Source organism: Passer domesticus, chromosome 3 (assembly GCF_036417665.1).
Source record: "Passer domesticus isolate bPasDom1 chromosome 3, bPasDom1.hap1, whole genome shotgun sequence".
Taxonomy (NCBI): domain Eukaryota; kingdom Metazoa; phylum Chordata; class Aves; order Passeriformes; family Passeridae; genus Passer; species Passer domesticus.
In genome coordinates, this window is record NC_087476.1 from 60,875,798 (window position 1) to 60,897,706 (window position 21,909).

General features: G+C 38.9%; 1 protein-coding gene across 4 annotated transcripts in view; it reads left to right on the plus strand.

Annotated features, from left to right (window-relative positions):
* Positions 1–21,909, plus strand: part of ARID1B (AT-rich interaction domain 1B) — a 323,681-nt gene that overhangs the window by 276,588 nt on the left and 25,184 nt on the right. For 2 of the 4 annotated variants that reach the window (XM_064413401.1, XM_064413404.1), the window contains 4 exons: positions 5,436–5,587; positions 13,052–13,161; positions 13,908–14,066; positions 20,074–20,283. In XM_064413401.1, the coding sequence (XP_064269471.1) occupies positions 5,436–5,587; positions 13,052–13,161; positions 13,908–14,066; positions 20,074–20,283 (631 nt within the window). The remainder of the gene's footprint in view (positions 1–5,435; positions 5,588–13,051; positions 13,162–13,907; positions 14,067–20,073; positions 20,284–21,909) is intronic. The other 2 variants (XM_064413402.1, XM_064413405.1) reach the window with 1 other exon arrangement.

The following is a 21,909-nucleotide window of genomic DNA, read 5'->3' on the forward strand; positions in this document are numbered from 1 at the left end:
TCTGAAGCTTTCTTTTGTTCCCTATACATTTCCATGCTGGACTCGCCTCCTGTGCTCAGGCTGCCACAGGGCTCATTACAGAAGCTGGCTCACTTTTTGTGACTGTATGAAGGGCTTTGAGAGAAGAGTAAAGTTCTGTGTCTCTTAGGAAATCCACAGAAAGTTTTAGAACTTGATGTCCGTGTACACAGAACAACCTGAGCTTTGACATGTTTCTGTGTGAAAGTTGTGTCTTCATTTCTTGCCTTGTTGAGAAGCATAATCCATTTCTGTCATTGTCCATAGGTAAACCACATACACATCTGGACTGAATTTGTTAGTGAATTCATATTTTTTTCAATAAGAAGAGAAAAGGAAGATGACAGTATGAGTCTTGCAGCAGGTGACACAACTGAGGAGGTACTAAATCACATATCAGGAGGTATGAAGCTCAAGGGCTGTAGAGTGACTTCTGTGTCACAGTTGGAGACTACACATAAACTTACTGAGAATTTCAGGTCCAATTAAAGGAAAGCATTTCAGTATAAGAGAGTACTCAGCAGCTGTGATCACTCATGTGCTCCTGTGTATTGTCAGTGCTGTTCTTTCTAACAATTTCTTTGTTGTGCTTTTTAACGATGACCAGATCTTGCGTGTCAGCTCCTCTTTTTAAATACACGGAGTTCTGCATTAGCTCAGAAGACACAATTAGATCTGATGCTACTTGTTTTGCAGAGAAAAGAGATTAAGTACAGATTAAGCTTTGGGTGGATTGCAAATGAAGGAAAACAAAAGATCAGAAGAAGAACTTCTTAAAAGGGAATGGTTTGAATTTGAGCAGTTGTATTTTGGGCCCAGTAGTACACCAGACTGTCAAAGCATAGTGAAGATGACAAGCTAAGATCATAGGGTCATTCAAGGTGGAAAGAAACTTCAGGGGGAATGTTTAGTCCAACCTTCTCTTCATCAAGTTCATCTTAGAGCTTAGGGTGTTACCCTGTTGGGTCTTCAAAATCTGCAAAGGTAGAGATTGCCCTTTGGGCCACTAAATCTAGTCTCTTAATATTTTCACTGGGAAAATTGTTTCCTTGCATCCAGCCTGAGCTTAATGTTTGTAGTCTCGCCCAGTGTGTCTTGTCCCCGCACCATGCCCACTGTGAAAAGGCCAGTTTTATCTTCCTGCTCACCTCGTTTCAGGTGCTATGGGGCTGCCATAGGTTGCCCTTGGCAGCTGTCTCTGCCCCAGGCTGAATGTGGCCTGATCCTTCAGCCCTTCCCAGGTGAGTGCTCAAGCCCTGACCATGTAAGGGGTTCTCTGCTCACTCCAGTTTATCATCATCTTTTCTGGGGATCCAAAACTGAACATGATAGTTTAGATGGAGTCCAGTGAGTCCTGAGGAAGGAGGGGATGACCAGTTTCTTCCATCTCCCAACTCTGCACCTTGCCACACAGCTCAGGATCTTGTTGGCACTCTTTGCTGCCAGGGCAGGCTGCTGGCTTATGCCCAGCTCTGTCTGCCAAGATGCCCAGGGACTTCTCAGCAAAGCTGCTCCCTCTGGTCAAATCCCAGCTGGCACTTCGGCAGGGGGCTCATCCTTCCAGGTGCAGGACCTTGCACTTGTCCCTGTTGACTTTTACAAGGTTCCTGTCAGCACATTCCTCCAGCTTCTCCAAGTCCCCTGAGGTGGCAGCCCTTTCCTCAAGCATAACAACAGGCTCTGGCATGATGCATTGCTGAATTGTCAACAGAGTAAATAAACCGTAGAAAGCAAGCAGATTCCTCTCTTCCGCTTTAAATCTCTTACAATTGCTGAACTCTTGAAGATCTACTTGTAGCAGTAGAGCAGAAAAAAAAATTGTGGCCTTAGGTATTGTGTTTAAAGGAATAGCATAATCCCAAATTTGTATTGGCCTGGCTGCTTGTTCTTCTAAATGGGGAAAAATAAATTATCTGGGATCAAGGTATTGCAAGAGCAGATACTCTCGTTCATACACAATGCAGGGTTTCTCTGGCCAATACATTTTAATGTATTTGTGTATGTTGCCTGCATGCAGAAATGTCAGGTGCTGAGGTTTCCTTCATTCCCTTGGAGGGTAACTGTATCTCAGCATGAAGACATCTTTTTCATTATACTAAACTTAAGTGTATCTTTTCTCAATTTTTCCTATTATTCCTAATTGCATCATCCCTAAGCAACCTAGCCCTTGGTGTTTCTGTGGCAAATACTGTAAAATTGTGTACTTAGCTGGGTTTGTACTGCTATAAAATTCAGAACTGGCCAGTTGAATTTTTGCCATTAGATGTCACTACATGTACAGCAGACTGTTTTTAAAGGCTTGATTTTTATTTAGCATCCTGGAAAAATGGAGGAGGGAATTGGGAGATGTAGGAGAGAGTCTAGTACTGTAATATGTTGGATATGCCTTAACTAAAAGCAGCACAGAAGGAAACATAAGATTTTTGACTTAACTCCAACAACCAACAGATGATGCTGTGACCTTAAGCATATATAAATATGTTTAGCAGCTGCTGTGTAACATATTTATAAGTGTTTAGTGACCTGGAGGTTAATCAAAATGAGTTTGGTGATCTCAGCTCAGTTCTTAATGGACTCCACTTCATATTATAGCACTGATGCAGCACAATTTGTCACAGTCGGCAGTCTTTACTCAAAGGAGGCCTACTGTGGAGTGAGAATTAAAGGCTGAAGTAATACCTGATTATTTCTCCCTAAAGAAACTTTCCATTCCAAGCCATCATAGAGCAAAATAATATGTGGAGGAGCTCGGTACTGCTCACTGCACCCAATCTGAGAATAAAACAGCATTTACTCTGACAGGATGTCCTTTCAGTGTTACTGAATTAGCTCATGGTGCTGTGGTCAGGGCTTTGATAGGGGGCTGGGAAAGGACAAAGTCCTGCCAGGGATGGTGCTGAGTCTTTTCACTTGCTGGGCTCTTTCCAGAGATGGAGAGCAGTGTCTGTTCCAAGTGCAACATTACATAGGAGGATGAAAGCTATTGCTTTGCCTGATGAAATTTCAGAATTGGGTTCTGCCATTCAGGTTCTTCTGGGTGCAGAAGCAATTTTTTTAGACTTCAGTTGTTTTCTTGCTGTCCTGGCCAAAGCCTGTATATTCTTTTTATTTAATTTCTACTCTCCGTCTAAACTGGAAATAGTTTCCTGCTTTTTGATTTAAAGCTGTTGTACAGCAGTATGCTTGCATGAGCTGCAATTGAGATTGATGTCCATTGTGGGTAACATGAAATAGGTTGTACCTCAATTTGAGACAATGAACAGCCCCACAGCTTAGAAGATACACATGCTAGGAAGTAATACTATTGAAATATTAGTAGGTAAGGACCAATTTCAGCTTACCTGCAAGGTGTGTGTCTCCTGTGTATTTTTAAAGTAAAAGAAAGACATAAAAGAGATAGATACCTGTAGAGACTTGCCTTTTCCAGAATCCTAGCCTTACTCCGTAAAAGAACCTCTGAAAATCCATTACTTCTTTTTTAAAGTATGAAAATATGCTTGCACCTTTTTTTCATCTTCACTACTAACTTTACCCGGTAACAGAAAGGATCTTGCTTATCCAGCATAGAAAGCATTTTTCACTTAACTGCATTTGCTGAAATATAGCAATTTTCTGCTAAAAAAGGAGGGGAGGAGGGGTTTAAGATACAGTATTTACATAAGAAAAGCTTGGTTGTGTGACTGAAAACATTTAAAGTTCTTGCCAAATGGTTCTGCTGTTCTCTTTTCCCTTTGTAATTTTCCCTTGGAGCATTGCACCACTGTGCATTTTAAATCTTTTGCCTCCACTGCTCGTTGCAAGCTTCATCTGGGAAATGACATTGTATGGCAGTTATCTCCTTCATATCAAAAGAAAGCCTTTGCCTCTTTGCAAGAGTGAAGAAAAGTTTGTCTTCAGAGAGCAAAGGACAAAACTGACTTGGAAAAAGATGCTTTATTTAGATAACACGTTCTCTTTTCCTTTGAAGAAATTCACAGTGTGTCAAGAAAAATTAGGCCAAATACTGCTTTAATGGTCTTCCTCCTGTACCTCCTAAAAAAGAAATCTGCTTCTACCAATTGTGTTAAGAATCTGCCATGAGTCTGGAGAAGACAAGAAGCCATTGAAGTTACTCAGGGTTCTTGATTTAGGAGTTGTCTTTTTTTATTTGAATACTGTAAAATAATTAAAAGTAGAATTTCTACCAAAACGCTCATCTTGCTACCCAGGCATTCACCTTTCACCTCCTGTAGGATGAAATTAAGTGCTTCTTTTTTTGTAAGGAAATAAAAATTAACAGGTACTAAAGCTGTGTTAAAGGGTGGTTGCTGTCTGTTTCTTTTATTTGGAAAAGCAGCAGAAATGTACAGGGGGCACACTGAAGAAAGAGATCTGAGTTTTCTATTTTCCTATGTATTTTCTTATGAATATACAAGTAAGTATTTTCTCTGTGTGTTTTTATTCATATGTATTATTTTATATGTATAAAGTGTTACTCATATACATATGATAATACATGCAGTGTTCAATTATACTAAGAAAAGGTAGGTAATTGTTTTATGTGTTGAAAGAATAAAAGGTTATTTTTGAAGTTGAATTATGCATTATATTGGGTTATCATGCTTACTTGGATTAGATTATTTTCTTCCTTGTGCCTCAGTTTGTCTATAGAGTTTGACTAATCAGGTACCAAGCATACTTAGATACTTCTTGGAACTTAAAAGTAGATAAATTTTAGTCTTTCAAAATACTTGATCTGAACATGTGGAGAATTATGCAAGGGCTTCATTTAGGGCAGTTTTTGAGACAAATTTAAGTCTCAGTTATACGAGTATTATACAAATATGCTATTAATTTTCAAAAGCAAAATAGTTCTGCTGAGGTTTCTTGTTTCAATGAAGTGGAACATGTATGGAGGTTTTTGAAAGATTGGACATAGATGACACATACAGATGAACAATGTTCAATACAATAACAACAAATGCAGAAATCAGAAACTGAATCTGTGGTACCCATTTTTCTTTTGGTCATTTCACTGTTTATTAAGCTCTGGTAGGTGAGGATTGCCTTTACATGGTCAAAATAGTAAGAACAGTGATGCGCTGGGGTTTTTTTATGCCAACGCTAGGTTCTAATTTTGATTCCTGAACATATTGCTGTCTACTCATAGGGTATATAATGTGAGCTGTATTTTTCTTCTGATTGGTAGTGACATAGAAAGACTTTGTATATGTCTTGAAGTTAGTCTTCAGTCCAGTTCTATTTCACATATATAATAATTAGCTCGAGACTAACTCAAAGCTCCCCATGTAGGTAAAATGAACTAATCACCTGCTTTCTCCATACAAACAATAGGTGATGTGCTCAGTGACAAACCACAACATCTTTAGCAGTTAGGTCTGTAATGAGATATTGTATTGTGTGCTTTCATCTCCTAGGCAAGGCAATTTTCCTGCCATGAATCAGAGTGGGATTATGGGATCCAGCTCCCCCTACACTCAGCCGATGAACAACAGCTCTGGCCTGATGAACCCACAGGCTCCTCCTTACAGCATGGCCCCCAACATGGTGAACAGCTCAACAGGTAATGGTGAGTAACCTTCCAGCAGTGACCTTCCTCCATAACCCTGCTCAACACTATCAGCCCTGAGTTGATGGCAGAGGAACATCCTTCTTCATTTGATTCACCCTGCTGGGTAGTTGGGAGTGATTTGAAATTAGGCTAAGATGCTCACTTTTTTGTACAGTGACTGATACATTTTTCATTAAGTCCTTCTGCACAGCACGTAGATGAGTACAGTGTTTTGCACAGTTCCAGCATCTCTCGGACTCAGCTTGATGTAGGTGTTGACTAGCAAGTATATGTATATTTGTATGTGTCTGCAAGGGAAGGAGAACAGCTTCTTGTTTTAAGAGGTTGCTTTTTTTTTTCAGGGGTTTTTTACTTGCTAAGGTTGCAATTTCAGATATCTAATGTGGTAGTCATTTAAAAAAAGGTATGTGCACTTGCTCTGACTTGAAGATGCTGTAAGCCAAGCACTTAACATAATTATTCTGTTTGGAAAACATTGGCCGTGTTTACTGTTTTCAGCATTTATGTAGGGTTTCCTCATTTAGTTATCTAAGTATCAGTATATAAAATTTTACCATAACTTCCTTTTGCAAAAAAAAAACAAAACAAAAAAACCAGCATATTCAATGTAGCTCCTGGATTTATCCTTCATATCACGACTTAGGAGTTCAGAATTGCTTGTAGCTTTGTGTATGACTCTGAAGATAGGTGAATACAGTTCTGAACAAATATGCTTCATGGTCCATATTCAGCTTGAATTCCTAACAATTATCCTCCTTCAAGATAATACTTCAGCAAAGATCAATTCTTTGACTGGGCTGTGTTTGGATGGAGTTTCAATGACCCTGAAGCAGATCCTCCCAAGTACTTATTCCAGTCATGGAGTTTCTGTGCATGCCTTATTGATTACATTATCCCTTTTAGAAATGTTGGGGGTTTTGAAATTTTTTCTGAAAGCTGAATAGGTTGTGCTAAGGTAATATGATGTTGTTTCTTAGATGTTTTTGTTTCTACTTTTATTTATTTCTTAAGAAATGCCTTGCTACCTAACTTGTGTCTTACCAAGAACCAGGTTTTTCACATCTTTTTGCTCTACCCCTCTGAGCCTGTATAATTCTTCCATCCTTTGCATCTTTCGCTGTCTGTTCTCCCTGTCAATTCAATGTTCCAGTGTCTTTGGAAGAAAATAGCCACGGTGAGATGGTAGTGTGTAGTATGTCCAGAGTTTCTTTCCTCTACATAGGAGCTGCTGAGACACTGAACAGTGTCTTATATTTCAAGAACATTGTTGCCATTTTGGTTAGCAGAAGAAAGGAAGCTGCTAATCAGTAAGATTTTTTTTTAAAAAGAGAGAGAGAAATTAACACCAAAAAAAAAAAAATCCCAAATAAAAAAAAAGGCTTTTTCCAGTTCTGGCCTGGAAGCTTTTGGCTAGCCCAGACAGCACACTGCACCATCTGGATGAAGAGGGACAAGCTATTGAAAAGAGCATTAGATAATAGCTTGCTTTTTCCCCACCAGAGCTGTCCCAGGTAATATTATGTTTTGTTTGTGTAGTTATGTGCTTTGTCTGGCTTGCTGAAATAAAATTACTTCTGAGCATTGAAACTGTGCTATAAATTCTGTTTTGCTATTAGCAGAAGTAATTTTTCCACCCTTTTCCGCTGGCCCCCAGAGCTGCAAAAATAACCAACAGCAAACAGATGGCAGAGTGCCCTGCCTAAGAAGATTTATGTATTCCTAAGGAATAACCAGTTTAAAGGAAGATTCACAGAGGTTTTTTTGTTCAGATAATTCAGCCATTCGTTATTTCATACAGTGGAAATCTGTTCAATGCAAGACCATTTATCCTAGCAGTCTTTTGTATGGGGTAGTCATACTCTTTTTATTGTGTTATGCATTCTGAAATATTGGATTTTTAATAATTTAAACATTTATCAGGGCTTTTTCTGCCAGTGCATTTGTGAGGTTTTCTTTTGTTCCAGTTTTATTAATTCAGAGATTACCCAATGGAAAGTAAGTATGAGATGAGCTAGAGGAGTTCAGTGCACCTCTTCCAGTCTGTGTGGGAGCAGACATGCATCTAGAATTACTTTACAGGCCTCCAAGAGACACTGTTGGGGAGGAGAAGGATATACACAACACCAGAAAGAGAAAATTTGGTGTGAATACATTGCTGAGTGCAAGTGCTGTGAGAATGATTAACTTCCCTCTATCCAAACTCATCCTTCTGCTTGGGTCAAAAAAAATGGAAGCTTAAGACAAGTGTAAATACAGTACTTTTAATTGTAATTTCATGAGCTCTGGGTGCACTTTAAGGACAGCTCTGGCCTTGCATTTGATGAGGTGGAGAATCTATCGGTGATACCTTTTTATGAGCTTGAAAACAGGTTTTTTCTGTGGCAGGAACACCAATTCACCTATGTGGCTCCTTAGCTTCCCCTTCCTCCCTGCCCCATAAATGCACACATCTGTCAGATAAACCAGGGTTCAGTCAGGAGGGCCAAAACAAGTGCAGCTGAGTGAAGGCACTGGTTAACTTACACATACCCTGAGCATCAACAAGTGTGGTTTCAGCTAGAGGCCAGTGAAAGCCTATGGTGAGCAATAAGGAGAAGTTAATTTCTTCTTTGTCTGGGTTTTGAAGGAGGCAGTTTTGTTGCCTGTTGTGAGGGAGGAAGGCAGATGTTTCATTTCAATAAAATACACTTTCAGGTTTTACTCTAAAACAGGAGATTGCTGATCACTGTTGGAATTGTTTTCATATGGTGTTGGAGCTTCAGCACAGCCATGTCTAACACTGGTTTTGTCACACATTTTTAGTAGTGTTTATAACTCCTCATTACCAGTTGATCCTTTTGTCTTTAGGTTTTTTTTAATTAATGTCACAATTGAAAGGAAAATCATACTGCAGTTATGCATCCTGATACTTCAACAGTGACTGTGGATCAAACAGCAGATCACCAGCTTCTGCTGATGCAGAGTGGTTTAGGAACACAGAAATTACAAGATCAAAGAAGACAGATTCTTCTAATAGAGTATTCCATCCACAGCAATAACAAAAGCTTCAGGAAAAAGGTGTCAGAATCCCTTCACAATTATGGAACAAACTGCCATTCAGAAAAAATGTATAACTGCTGCTGTCCTTTTATTGTATGAGTTCACATTACCCACATATATTTTAGACTTTTTCCCCCCTATTTTTCAAATTCGAGGATTAAAAATGCATATAATAGACAGGAAATTTACAGCCCCCAATATAGCTCATGCTGTGAGCTTTGTTAATCGAGAGAAAATTATCTTTAAAAAGAAGCAATATGAAGTTTATATCTCTCAGGTTTCCATATTGTTCTTGCATAGAAACTGGCATTCACAATCTCTGCTGTCTCTGGAGATGAACAAACCAATAAATAGGCATTAATCTCCTTCCTGCTTAAGGATACTTTCCTTTTTTCCATACCTCTGTCTTACTGAAGCCTTTCTTTTTCAGGATATTGTTACTCCCAATTGACTTTCAACATCATAATGTTTTATATAGAATGTGAAATTCTAGGAAAAATTACTTGCACTAAAGGAATTAAAGGGACACTCTTTAATACTACAAATCATATATATGCTGTATATTTGACTTGGTATTTATTTGGATGAACCTCTAAAAGGAAAAGCAATGCTCTTTGTGCAGGTGAAATATTTTTTTAGAAACTTTATTTGGATTTTTCTGGTTTTCAGCTTGGTTGCATTTTTCTGAAAAATAGTACCTCAATTTATTTCAGAGTTTTTTCTCTAATGCATATCTTTGTAGGAGCTATTAATGCACATTCAGATAAACTTTCTGGAGGCTGTCAGTAGTAACATTGGTAACAGCTGAAGTGTCCCATCACCTGTACTCCAAACAAGTGATGACCATGATCCAGTGGTCACTGTGTGACTGTGAATCAAGGCGGCACCTGGCACAGAGATGCCCACATCCCAAACTGCTTGTACTTGTCATTCCTTGGACAAGACTTGTCAGCAGAAAGGCAGTGTGGCACTGAGATCCATGGTGGCTCCCTCATCCTTTCCAGATAAGGTCCCCAGCCACCTTTGGCTGCACTTGTGCCCAGAGCTGGAAGATCATTTGTGGCAGGACATTGGGCAGCACTGTTGTCCTTCTTCTCTTTTTTCAGTGGGCATCGAAGCAGTGGGGATACTCTTGTCAACTCCACAGTCACTAATTCAGTGCTTTTGCTTTTGCTTCTCTTTTTTTCACAGAGGGAGAGTGCTAGGGTTGGAAGGGAGAGAGGAATGTATTACATTACAAGGGAGAGAGAAGGGAGTATTCTGTTTTGTAGAGCATGATTTGTTATCACACTAGCAATAAAGAGAAAAACAATGTTTGTATATTGCTGCTTCTACAGTATTTCATCATCTTCTGGGACTGGTAGAGCAGCCTTTAGCAAAAAAAGAACTCTTTGCTGCAGTTTTACTCATGTCAATATCTGCCTTTGAGTACATTAAATTCAGTGTGGAATAGCTAATTCAGGACCTTGACCTATACTTGCTTTTTGAAATCATTCTAGCTCTTAAATTCTTATAAGCCAGAGGCTAGTACTTGAAACCTATTCACAGTACGCCACAACACTTCTTGAGTCAAGATTTCCCTGTTATCCTCCTCTCGACAATGTTTTCTCCTTTGGTCTGCACTTCACAGGCAGAATTATTAGTACCTGTGTAGAAAGAGACTGTGTCTTATTTTAGCAGTTTCGTGACAATAACAGTATTTCACTGCTCAGAAAGGGTCAAAACAATGTTCTCGCTGTACCGCTTAGCTAAAAAAAGTGCAAGAATGTCTTCTCACAAATCGCTGGAGAGTACGTTTGCAAGAAGTTACGAAACAGCATTTCAACAGCAGATAGAAAAATAGCTGTGGAAACATCTTGGGTAAAAGCTAAAGGGAAAATAGACAACCTTGCAGTTTGTGGTAAAATTCTTGTAGTTCTTCTCGTAGAAGTACAAAGAAAGAATGTAGATGAACTAAATAATTTAGAACAAAAAGTGAAACAGAATTTGGGTAATTTTATTATTTGTTTCATAATTGTTTTAAATTCCTCATAGTTACATTTCTATATGCCAACAAGAAATAGTCAAAAGCCAAAATGAACCTGTATTTTTACTTTTCTAAACATGACTAATAGAGTCAGAATATGTGCTGTAATTTGCAAACTGGAGTTAGTAGCCCTTTATATGAGGTGTTAACTTAAACCCCTCTGAAACAGAGATTCCATAAGGGAGTTCTAATGGAAACAGGATTACCAGAAGTGGACATAATTTTCAAATTCTTTGTAAGAGAAGTATGATGTGCCAGCTTGATAAAAGTGAGATACCAGCAGAGGACTTAGCTATGCAGAATTCTGGTGAAGAAGCGTTATCATTAACTTTGCTTTGTTTGACCTCTCTAAAATTGCTTTGTAGGGGAAGGGTCAGCTCTGCTTGCTTCAAAGCTAAAACCCAAGATTTCTTTTTTAGCACTTTCACAGCATGAAATGTGTTAACTATTAAAATGGATTTTGTATAACAGCTCTGCATCTTAGTTTGAATCCACACTGTGGCATATATTTGACCATTTTGTAGATATACTTTTTTTAATCTCTGAAAAAAAAAACCAACATTTTTTAAAAATGCAAATTCAAAACTAGAACGTGTTAGGCTGCCATCCTTTACTTGAGAATGGTCACAAGCTGCCCCAGCTCTTCCAGGAGAGTATAAGGGCAAAATGCATACAAATCAAATGCCTCGTGGATGCTGACTTCCCAGTAGCATGTTGACTGGCTGTTTTGTTGAGATTTCACACACATACATAAAAATAACAGCATTTTTAGCTGATCCCAATAGATTTTTCTCTGCAGCTGCATCACTTGTAAAAGGCTTTTTGTTCCAATTCTTGAAGTCTGAAGTATTGCAAGGTTTTTTTTTTTTTATTCTCAATTATGATTTCTGTGTTGTGATGACTTTAAGGGCTTGATTGGGCTACAAATGTGCTTTGAAAAAACAAGAAAATGTGCCCATGAAAAACACGGGCAGTTCAAAGCTGAATATTGAGCATACAGTTGTAAACTCACATGGCACATGGCTGGGTAGGTTTTTTTGGCAGAGCCAGAGTCTCAACCTGCAGTGATGCTAAAGATATTAGCAAATTAGCACTGCAAAGCTTGCCAGCGTATTCGCTAGAGTCCTGCTCATGCTCTCACTGCTGTAATTAAAACTAATTATTTTCTAAAACATAGTAATACATGAATATGTGCAATAATCATTTTGTAGTGGGCAATCTGTGAAGTATTTTTAAAGCTTCTTTTCCCCCTCCTGTCTTTGGCTTGCTGTGCAGTGTGCCTGCTGCCTGGTGCAAGCCAGCACTGTCATTTTACGAGAGCCACACTCCTCTGGTAAAGACAGGAATGCTTTACTGATTCTTACATTTTTACCTGTGGGATATATATTTTTTCTTTTTTATTGTCTTTTAGGCTATTCTGTATTTTTCTTACGTCATATCCTTTGAAAGAAGGGCATGAGGGGGATTAAAAAGAGAGAAAGGGAAGCTAATCTGGTCTTTCACAAATGCTGTGCACATGGTTTTCAGCAGGCAAAGAGTCACCTGGTATCTTGCTGCTGTTTTCTGGTTATTTGCATTGATTCAGTGTCATGGCACCTCTTAGCATCTGCTCTGCCCAGTATTTTCTGTCTATTTGTCTGAATGATTCTTCTTGCATCTTTCTAGAAATCCAGGAACCAGGAACCCAGCAGCTCTGCAGCAATAATACTATACTTGGCACTTGCATCTTCAAATAAAAAAACCCCTTAAACTCCTTGCACCCCTGGGAAGCAACTGTATGCCATTATCAGAGAAAGACATTTATGTGTTCGTTATAGTCCCACCTCGTTTTGGCAGGAGGAAGAAGCTGAGTGCTGGTTCTCCAACAGAGCACAGTTTACAGCTTGTAATTCTGTAGTTAAGGCTCACAGTGGCTGAGCCATTCATACTGAAGTCGGTAGGGGCAGGAATTATGTGCTGGACACCAGCCTTAATACAGATGTAATTGGAAAATTCAGTTTTTTTCTTGGATTCAACATGGCAAGCAGAATGTGCATTGTTTTCATTTATGTTTGCCTATTGCTAAAGGGAGAGTGCAGTAATTAAAATAGACTTATTTTGTTGAAATGTTGTGGTCAAACGCAGAGACAGTTGAAAAGCACCAGTAGCATGAAGAATGAATTCCACTCTTTAAGCAATGGTTGTTGTTGCATGGTGCTTGTGTTCTCTTCTTGTTCGTTGTCCTTTGTTTCCTCAATTGACTGAAGAGGTTTCCAGGTTTCTGGAGGCTAGAGTAACAGGACAGACGTGGGAAAACCTCTCCTTCACGCGGCGCCACAGCCATACAGCAGGAGGCGTGCTTTTTCCTACAAAGCCAAACACAGTCATGCTTAACTGTTTCTCCTGTTTTCGATTAGCACCTATGGGTCTTGCAGATATGATGACACCTGGTGAGTCCAAACTTCCCCTTCCTCTCAAAGCAGATGGCAAAGAAGAAGGAGCCCCCCAGCCCGAGAGCAAGTCAAAGGTATTTACCACCTTGTGCACGTGGTGTTGGTTCTGTCCGCAGAAGTCTGCTGTGTTGTCCTTCATCTTCTGGTTTTGGCCTACCCACTTCTGTTCTTTCCTGCATGCCTTTCCATTCACGTGCAATCTATTTGTTTCTTTTTTTTTCTTTTTTTTTTTTTCTTTTATTTTCTTCATTGTGTGGATCTGAAAGTTACTAGTTCTTATGGCATTTTAACTTGCGGGGGCAAAGCATCCCAAGCCAAAAGTTGCGTGGGCATTTGGCTGTGCCAGGTGGGTGGGAAAGAAGGGTCTTGCCTGGTTTCAATCCTCGCAGCCATTTTTCTCTGCCTTCAGTTATAGCTTCCTGTTTTGGCTGCAGCAGCAACATATTTTAATATTTTGCTTTCCTGCCTTATTTGATTAAATAAGGTGAATGGCTTGTTTTTGTTTCTTTCTTTCATAATGGGAAACCCATGCTTAGCATTTCATGTGAGCTTGAAGTAAGCATGGTGGCTTAGTGACTTTAGCCAAGCATCCAGCAAACTTTCCAAATTATACTAATTAGCAATGTTGTTTTAATACCTTTTATATATATATATATAAATATATTTATATATGTGTGTGTTTTCTGTATGTGTCTCTCTGTTTATATATATTTTATATATAAAACTTGGTCAGTCTGTTAAACTGGATGTATTTTTTTTGTTTTTAATAAAGTTTGCCCTGCCTTTGTCATATTTTTTTTTTTTTATTCCTCTACCACAGGATAGCTACAGCTCTCAGGGTATTTCTCAGCCCCCAACCCCAGGCAACCTGCCAGTCCCTTCCCCAATGTCCCCAAGCTCTGCTAGCATCTCCTCATTTCATGGAGATGAAAGTGATAGCATTAGCAGCCCAGGCTGGCCAAAGACTCCATCAAGCCCTGTAAGTGGCTCTGGTTATTTTGGTTTTTGTTTATTTTTTGTAATTAATTATATTTCTATGCTTGCTTGTTTGTTTTGTAAATTCCTTTTCTTTATTATTTATCCACTAAACAGTTTTCTTTCTTTATAACACTGGGTACAAATTCTGCTCTCGGACACATGACTGTAAGTTCCACTGCCTGGCTTCAGTGGGGCCTGAGCATGCTTATCCAAGGGCAAAATTTGTCCCAACAGTACTTTGAAATAAGAAAGAGTAAAATTGTGTGCATCATGCAAGTGTGCTGTCTGGTAAAACAGCAGTTGTTGTGAAGAAAACATCCTTCCTGTAATGCATCAGCTTCCAAGCATGCCGACTGTGTTGTTAAGAACAATTCCATTTCTGTTCCTGGGCCCAAACTCCTTCACACAACTGACTTCACTCTGGTTGCTGCACTTGTTTTGCTAGGATTATTTAGGGGGAAAAGGAACAAAGGAAAAAAAAAAAACCAAAACAAAATGAGAAATCTTCTCCCCTATTGAAACTAATACCCATCAAAAGTTAAATTATAGACTCAGCACCACAAAAAAAGTTGCCTTTTATATTTATGAAACATTTTTAATTTTGAATTGTGTATTTGAAAATACAGCCATTAGGCTGTCAAGGCACAGTCTAAACCAAAATTGTTTCTAATTTGCTTCATTTGGCTATTTTGAAATAACCCAGACTGTGAGCTGAAAAAAGATCCTGATGCATGTACATTTTTAGAAAACTATTTTTTAGATGAGTAATATTTAATCAGTTTCATACAGGTTGTAAAGAAGAACCTGAGAGAGATGTCTGGCACTAAAACCAAATTTCATCATCTGTCTTTCTATCTATATATATGCAAACACAAAGAAAATCTATATACATATATAGAAAAGAGAATGCAGACCTAAGATGATATGGTCTATGGGGAGCAAATGTCCATCTGGTAATTTTTGCTTTGTTCTGTTTTGTTTTTTTTTTAATAATTAGGAATATATATGTTGTTCCTCTCTTACTTTTTTTTATCAAAAGTAGAAATGATTGTAATTTCTCTGTAGAAAAATAATGTAACATATTTTTGTGCAGAATATAAAGGGGGTTATCCCCAGTGTTAAAGTGCACTTAAATTAGCAATAATTCTTTGATAACAATTTTTACAAAGTGATATGTTAAAGAGTATGTCTTAGGGCAAACAGAGGAAGGCCAGTCAGAAGGGAAGAGATCTAACCATCCAAAACCCAGACATTTACAGAATCCCCTGAGCAAGGGGGCAGCATGTCATGAAATGCACCATTTACATCTTTGGATGTTGATTTGACAGCAACTTTGAGTCTCAGAAGGCAGCTGATGTTACTTGTTCCCACAAGGTCTCATCTTTTTCTTAAAAACATTTGTGAAAGGGTGACACCAGAAATTCTGTTGGTTGTGTTTGTAGTGATGTTTTGGGGTATTGCTTGTTTAGGCAGTTTACTGGAGGAAAGCAAGAGAGTAATTGCACAGGCTGTCTAACACATCAAATGCTTCCTCTACAACCAATACAAAATAATGTATTCCTGGGCTCATTGCATAAACTGCATAGGAAATCCTGGAGTCATGGTGAACATATGTGGAGATTTTTTTTTTTTTTGTGTAAATAAAGTATAGATTATTGACAGAGTATAACGCTGGCAAAAATAAATGAGGAAAGTTTATGATTTCAATTTCTTCTGAATGTCCTTCTCTCCAAAAGCTTCAGTTAGACATGGATAAATACAGAGCTTTGGAATAATAGAAAAATAAGTGCTGCAAATGAGCTGATCCCTTTTTACCTATGAAGGCCAGTGGATTGGATAACTTCATCGACTTCAACAGCAGCCTGACACAGACTGGAACGATTGATTGCAGGCATTTCGTTACACTTGAAAACAGCCTGAATTGGTTCATTAAATCCCAAAGCTGTTTCATGTGCTACAACTTGTCCATTCCAATAGAGAATAAAAGCAGGGGTGAATGGTCTCTGATTCACTTCAAGGTATCTCTGTGATCCTACTAAGTGGATCCTCTCTTTCAGCTGTTTTATGTGGAAATGAAAATGAGAAAATGAGGAGAAAGAGCTGATGAACATTAGGTTTTGAGGCTTCCTTGGGTATGTCAGGAAAAGGACAGTTCTGCTCTGCCAGGTTTGCATATAATGTGCATCCCTGACAGTGGTGAGGTAGTTCTGAAATTCTTTGAAAGAGACATTTCAAGTGTGGGTGTAAACTATGCAGGGTCATTGCAACATGAGTAAAACAGTAGGTTATGAAAACCCCATAAAATGCTGTTAACTGTCCATAGGTACCCATGAACATGACAGTGAATACACCTGAACAGTGCTACACCTCCATGGTGCTAGCTGGGAGGAGTCTCCAGAGTCCTTCAGGAGAAAACCTTGACAAAGGAATGTGTCCTGCATAAGCCTCTGCCAGGGATTGGACTTTGGCAGTTTTAGCTGCCTGTGTATGCACACTCTGTCCTGTAGTAAAAGAGGTCTGTGTAACACGTGTAATATTGGTAAATTCTTCACTGAAGTCAGGGAAGGGAACAGGAGATAATTGTATAAATATAGATCCTTAAAGATATGTAAAGAAGCAACTACCCACTGCCTTTCATGTGAAAATAACTCCTACGTGAATTGGTGTTGCTCTGAAGGATTCTGCAGACTCACCATACAAGGGTCTGCATATAATACAGTTTTAATAGTGGGTAGGTGTATTGAGAAGCAAGTATGGGCTTCGACAGATATAGTATGGGAACTGGCTTTGGTATCCACATACTTTGGTGGAGTTTTTTTAATCACCCATTTAAACACTGCCAGTATATCATGTGGAAGAGTGCTGGGGATTACAGGCAGAGTAAGATATAACTAAATCAGTAAGTATATGTGCCATAGGCCTGCACTAGCATTCTTCTGTCACCAAAATTCTCAACATACTTAACAGAAGAAAAGGTTGTGATCTGTGTTCTTCCAGCATTGCCTGGGATGTGCTCATTTTACTTTAAAATGGGATCTTTCTCTTTTCAACCCTTGCTTTATAAGGGTTAATATTTAATATTTACAGGTAAATTTAGGCTCCAGCTGAACCTGCCCATGTGAAACTGAAGTTTGTTTGTGTATAGACTAGCTTGCACACATCTGTCATTTTTATCCATTTACTTTTATAAAAATAGAGAAGAGGAAAAGATCTTTACTCTTGAGGAATAGCATTCTTCCCTCCAGTGCATTCTTCTAAAGTTAACATTTCATTTTAGAAGAAAATTGCACCCATTTTACAAAGCATGACAACCTGAAAGCTCACACAGTAAGAAACACTTCTTACCTTCTGTAAGCTGTGAAAAGTTTTCAGATTATACTGTCATTTTAGAGCTTGCTGCCACACTGCTGAAAAGCAGCATCATTTGAGATGTATAGTAGAAAAATGCAGAAAGAAAAACTCTTAACTGTTTCCCTTCTGCTCTGATTCTGATTTGGAAAAGTGAATCTTAATGTATAAAAATGAAACCCTAAAACTTGCAAATCTGAACTTTCTTAATCATGGTTCACCATAAAAGTGAAATAGAAGCTATTTTGTTGCCTGATATGTTAGAATATAAGCACATAGAAAATTCTCTACATAAAAGCTGGAATTTCCCACCTTCATTTTTGTAGCGTTCTGGGGCATCTTAAGTGTCAGATTAAAATTTATGTTGGTGAGCAGTAACTTTGTACTTACTGCAAAAGGTAGTGGAGTAGTTCCAGTTCATGCAGCTGTTCAAGCCTGTGTGATCATGTATCTGGTGCTCACCACAACATCAATTCAGTAGCAACATGACTTCCCTACTTCCCCCTTTCCACCCACCCAAAAAAACCCTCCCAAACCTTGACAAAGTGTATTTGTTGCTAAGAGTTAAAACTGATTTTCTTGAGTACCCAGATATATAGCAAGTGATGCTTTCAGTAAATTGGTTGCTATTACAGAATCAGTTTGTGCTTTCTTTGCATAATCTGCAGGATTCATGTCAGTGTATTTCCTGCCAGCCACTTAGTATTAATAAAACAAATTTAGCCCTGACTCTCACTTCAGTAGGAGTTGTAACACAACTGAGTCTGGCTGAAGTAAATTCAGGCATGGACCTCATTTCTAAGACATGTAATCATATATGTCTGTAGGAAGGATTGCTGTGAAGAAGTTACAGTGTCAGCAAGGCAGAAAACTTTAAAGGAGGCTATTTATTTAATTAAAATTAATACCCATTCACTGGAAAGAACAGCAATGGCTCATGGAACTGCTAGGTCACCCCCTTGCCTTCATGTTTCTTTTCTCCTGACTCTTGTCCAGTTTTGCCAAGTTGCAGCTGATAGCTGGAAGGAGATAGAGTCTGTCATATTTTCCAGTCTAACATGCAGGCTGAATGGTGGCAATGCTCTTGAAATCATTGGCAGTGTGGTTCCACTCTGCCATGTCCCTCTTTCATGGTGCTGAGTGCCAGCCCTCACCACTTTGTGGGGACGTGGACAAAGTGAGTGGTTCTGTAGCATCTGTGAGGTACAGTGAGGATCTTTTTTAGAGATGTTCAACTAGGAATGAGTTTCTGTTTACTTGACAATAGTCTGTCTTCAGTTCAAAGTAAGGATAAGGCAAAAGAGGGAAAGAGTGATTGACTAGATGAGTTTTAAGAAGTGTCTACTGCAATCAACAACAAAGTTTAGGCTTTTACTATACAGACATAAAGGATATGTTTCCCTTCACATATTTGGCTCCTTTCCCAAAGCTTTATGTCAGTCTTTTTCCCTTGTGTTTAATTCTGAACCACTCCCATCTTTCACTGCTGAGCAAATCAGTTCACTTTCTGCAAGCAGGAGGGTCGTCCTGCTGTAACAGCAGCCCCTCTCTGCTGTTACAGGGGCTGTGACAGGGTCTGTCCACACATGGCACAGAGCCCAGCTCACAGGGTTACATTGCACAGAAAAGATAGGGTGAGAATTTATAGCTCATGTAGCAGCCTCAGTGCTTTCTGCTGTCTCTACATCAAGGGGAAAAAAAAAAAGAGAAGAAAAGAGAATCAAACATAACATGAGCTTTCATTAGCTGTAAAGCCCAAAGAGCAGCAGGTTCACTCCTGCCTTTTTGCCATAGAGATGAAACTCTGCTGTTGCCACTTCTTCTGCTTTTCCTGGTGGTGTCTTAGTCTTAGAAAACCGTCCTTGGTTTTCCCCAGGTCATAACACACATTCCCTTTGCAAGGAAGGACAACAGAGATGGATATCATGTGTACTCCAGCAAGAGAGAAGAGTAGTTGCTATTTACAAGACTTATTGGATCAGGCAGCTAATTGGCAGTTCACAAAGAGTATGGCCACCAGTCTCCTTGTACTGTAGGCAGTCTTGCTCGTCTTGCTTTTTGGCCACCAGTGATGTGAAGTGGTAATAAAGCATAACCATTTATGACTCTGAAGAGAGGACAACTTCTCCGTGCACTAGTTTGCCATGGTTCACACTTTAGGCTATTTTTGTGCAATTCCTGCTCTGGAGGATCACTTTCAGGTTTTCTAGCCCATCTTTGAGGGCAAAGAGGAGAGAATTAGTTTGGTTTTAGTATTTTCTAAACTTGTGTGGAACAAACTTGTTTCTAATTTTACCAAAATAGTTGCTTGCAAAAGCCCTTTGACATAAGTGGACAAGAAACACTCTGTGAGAGCTACCTCTTCTTAAAATGACATGAGGAGGCAACATCAGAAACTTGCCTTCTGGGATCCAAAGTTCAGATCAGTGAAAGTAATATGAGAATGGGAGTTTGGGCCCTTTATTTATAAAGCTGAGTTTTCTGTATATGGACAGAATGTACTGTTTGTGCCTGAACTAGTAGCCTTCATTCCTGACTGTTGTGTGATAGCGTTAGTTTGTTGGACATCTTCTCTTTTTCAATGTTGTGAGTTTCTTACTTTCTTTTCCCTTCCCCTCCCACCCTTCCCCCAACTCTTTTTTTTTCTTCTTGCAATTTAGAAATCAAGCTCCTCTACCACAACTGGAGAGAAGATCACTAAAGTCTATGAGCTAGGAAATGAGCCAGAGCGCAAGATGTGGGTGGATCGGTACCTGACGTTCATGGAGGAGAGGGGCACGCCTGTGACCAGTCTGCCAGCTGTGGGCAAGAAGCCCTTGGACCTGTTCAGGCTCTATGTCTGCGTCAAGGAGATTGGAGGTTTAGCACAGGTGAGAACAACTGGTTGAAAGTGAACCTTCAAAAAGTCAATATTCTTTTTTTCTAGAGCATTCCTGCTGGACGCATCATTAGGTTTTCAGCCCAGACAATATTGTTGAAGAAAATTATTTCATGCTTTGATAGCTGTCTGGAGTTCATTTTGGGCTGCATAATGGCCATAAAACTTTAAAGTTTGAATCAAGATTGACCATCGCTGTAGACAGATGAAATTGTTGCCTTTTCAGGGGAATCTAGTAATGCTGCTGAGAGAAGAAAATAGGAAAAGGCCACAGGATCAAAATTACGTGTAAGAAGCAGATGATAGAGCTAAAAGGAAAAGGAAATTTTTAAGTCCATTTTTCCTGTATAGAGATACAGCCTGTAGGACACTTCATCTCTCAGAGAAACTGCAGACATATTCTTAAAACACACTCCTTCATCCCAAACCTTTAATTCTCAGTGTCTCTATGCAGTATATGTGTTTCTTAGACACGGACTGTGCTGTGTTTGGGAAATGCTTACAGGATATTTTAGGTTGCCTTGCTAACATAATGGTTACAAGGAAAAGGTGTATTACGTAAATGAGTTGAAGAAAATGAAAGCAGGAAGAGCTGAGGATAAAAAAGTCACAGATGGGGGGCAGAAGATTTCATTTGTGTTCTCACTAGTTAATTTGAAGTTTTGCAAAGGGATGTTGGAAAAATATTCATGAGTTGTATAGGGCTGTTCACCACAGAGAAAAATGAGATGTTTCACTTGTTAGCATCTAAAGGGAAAGCAGGAGAAAACAGTCAGTGCTCACAACCTTAGATTTGGCCCTCAAAGTCACCTGTCCTTGCCTGATGCTTGTACAAAGCATCCCTTGCTGCAAAATGAGGTCTTAAACATAGCTAACATGTAGGTAAATATCCATGTGTAATATTATATAAAATGTAATATTAAAACATACAATTCTTCACTAATTACAAAATCTGAACTCAAAAATATGACAAACAAATTAGAGTCTCCAAAAAAGAACATATTTTCATAATGTATATGGTTAGTTCAAGAAAGGAATGTCCAACATCGATTAGTACCCATTCCAAAGCTATTTTTAATAGTGCACCTCACAACATAGGAGTTGACAACTGAATTAGATCATTGGCCCTTCAAATCCAGGGATTTTAGCTGTTCTTATTATGAAAGGAAGGCAGAGAAACCTAACATTTCATTCTGCCAGTTGTTAAATGCTGTATATTGGTAAGTGATCTTATCCTGACATTTTTAGTGATCAGCTCATGCCCCTCAGCATCATACGGATTTGATTACTTTTAGCTCAGAAACTTTATTACAGGTAAATCGTATCATGCAGCTGCTCTGCCTTGTACAGCATGATTGTGCCCACAGTGTGACTCTTAGCATCAAAAATTGAGCAAGATGGGGGGCAGATGGGATATTCTAGAGAGTTATTCATGTTTGCATATTATGGAAATTAATTTTATTTTGGGACATTCAGTGTTGATTTTCAGTGACAGACATTATGCTTTGCCAAAGGATAGATGCTGTTCACTTAGACTGATTTTTGAAAGAGTTTGAGTTAAATGCGTGTGCTTTAATACTGGTTAAAATTTACACCTAAAATGAGGGCTCCTGGTTTT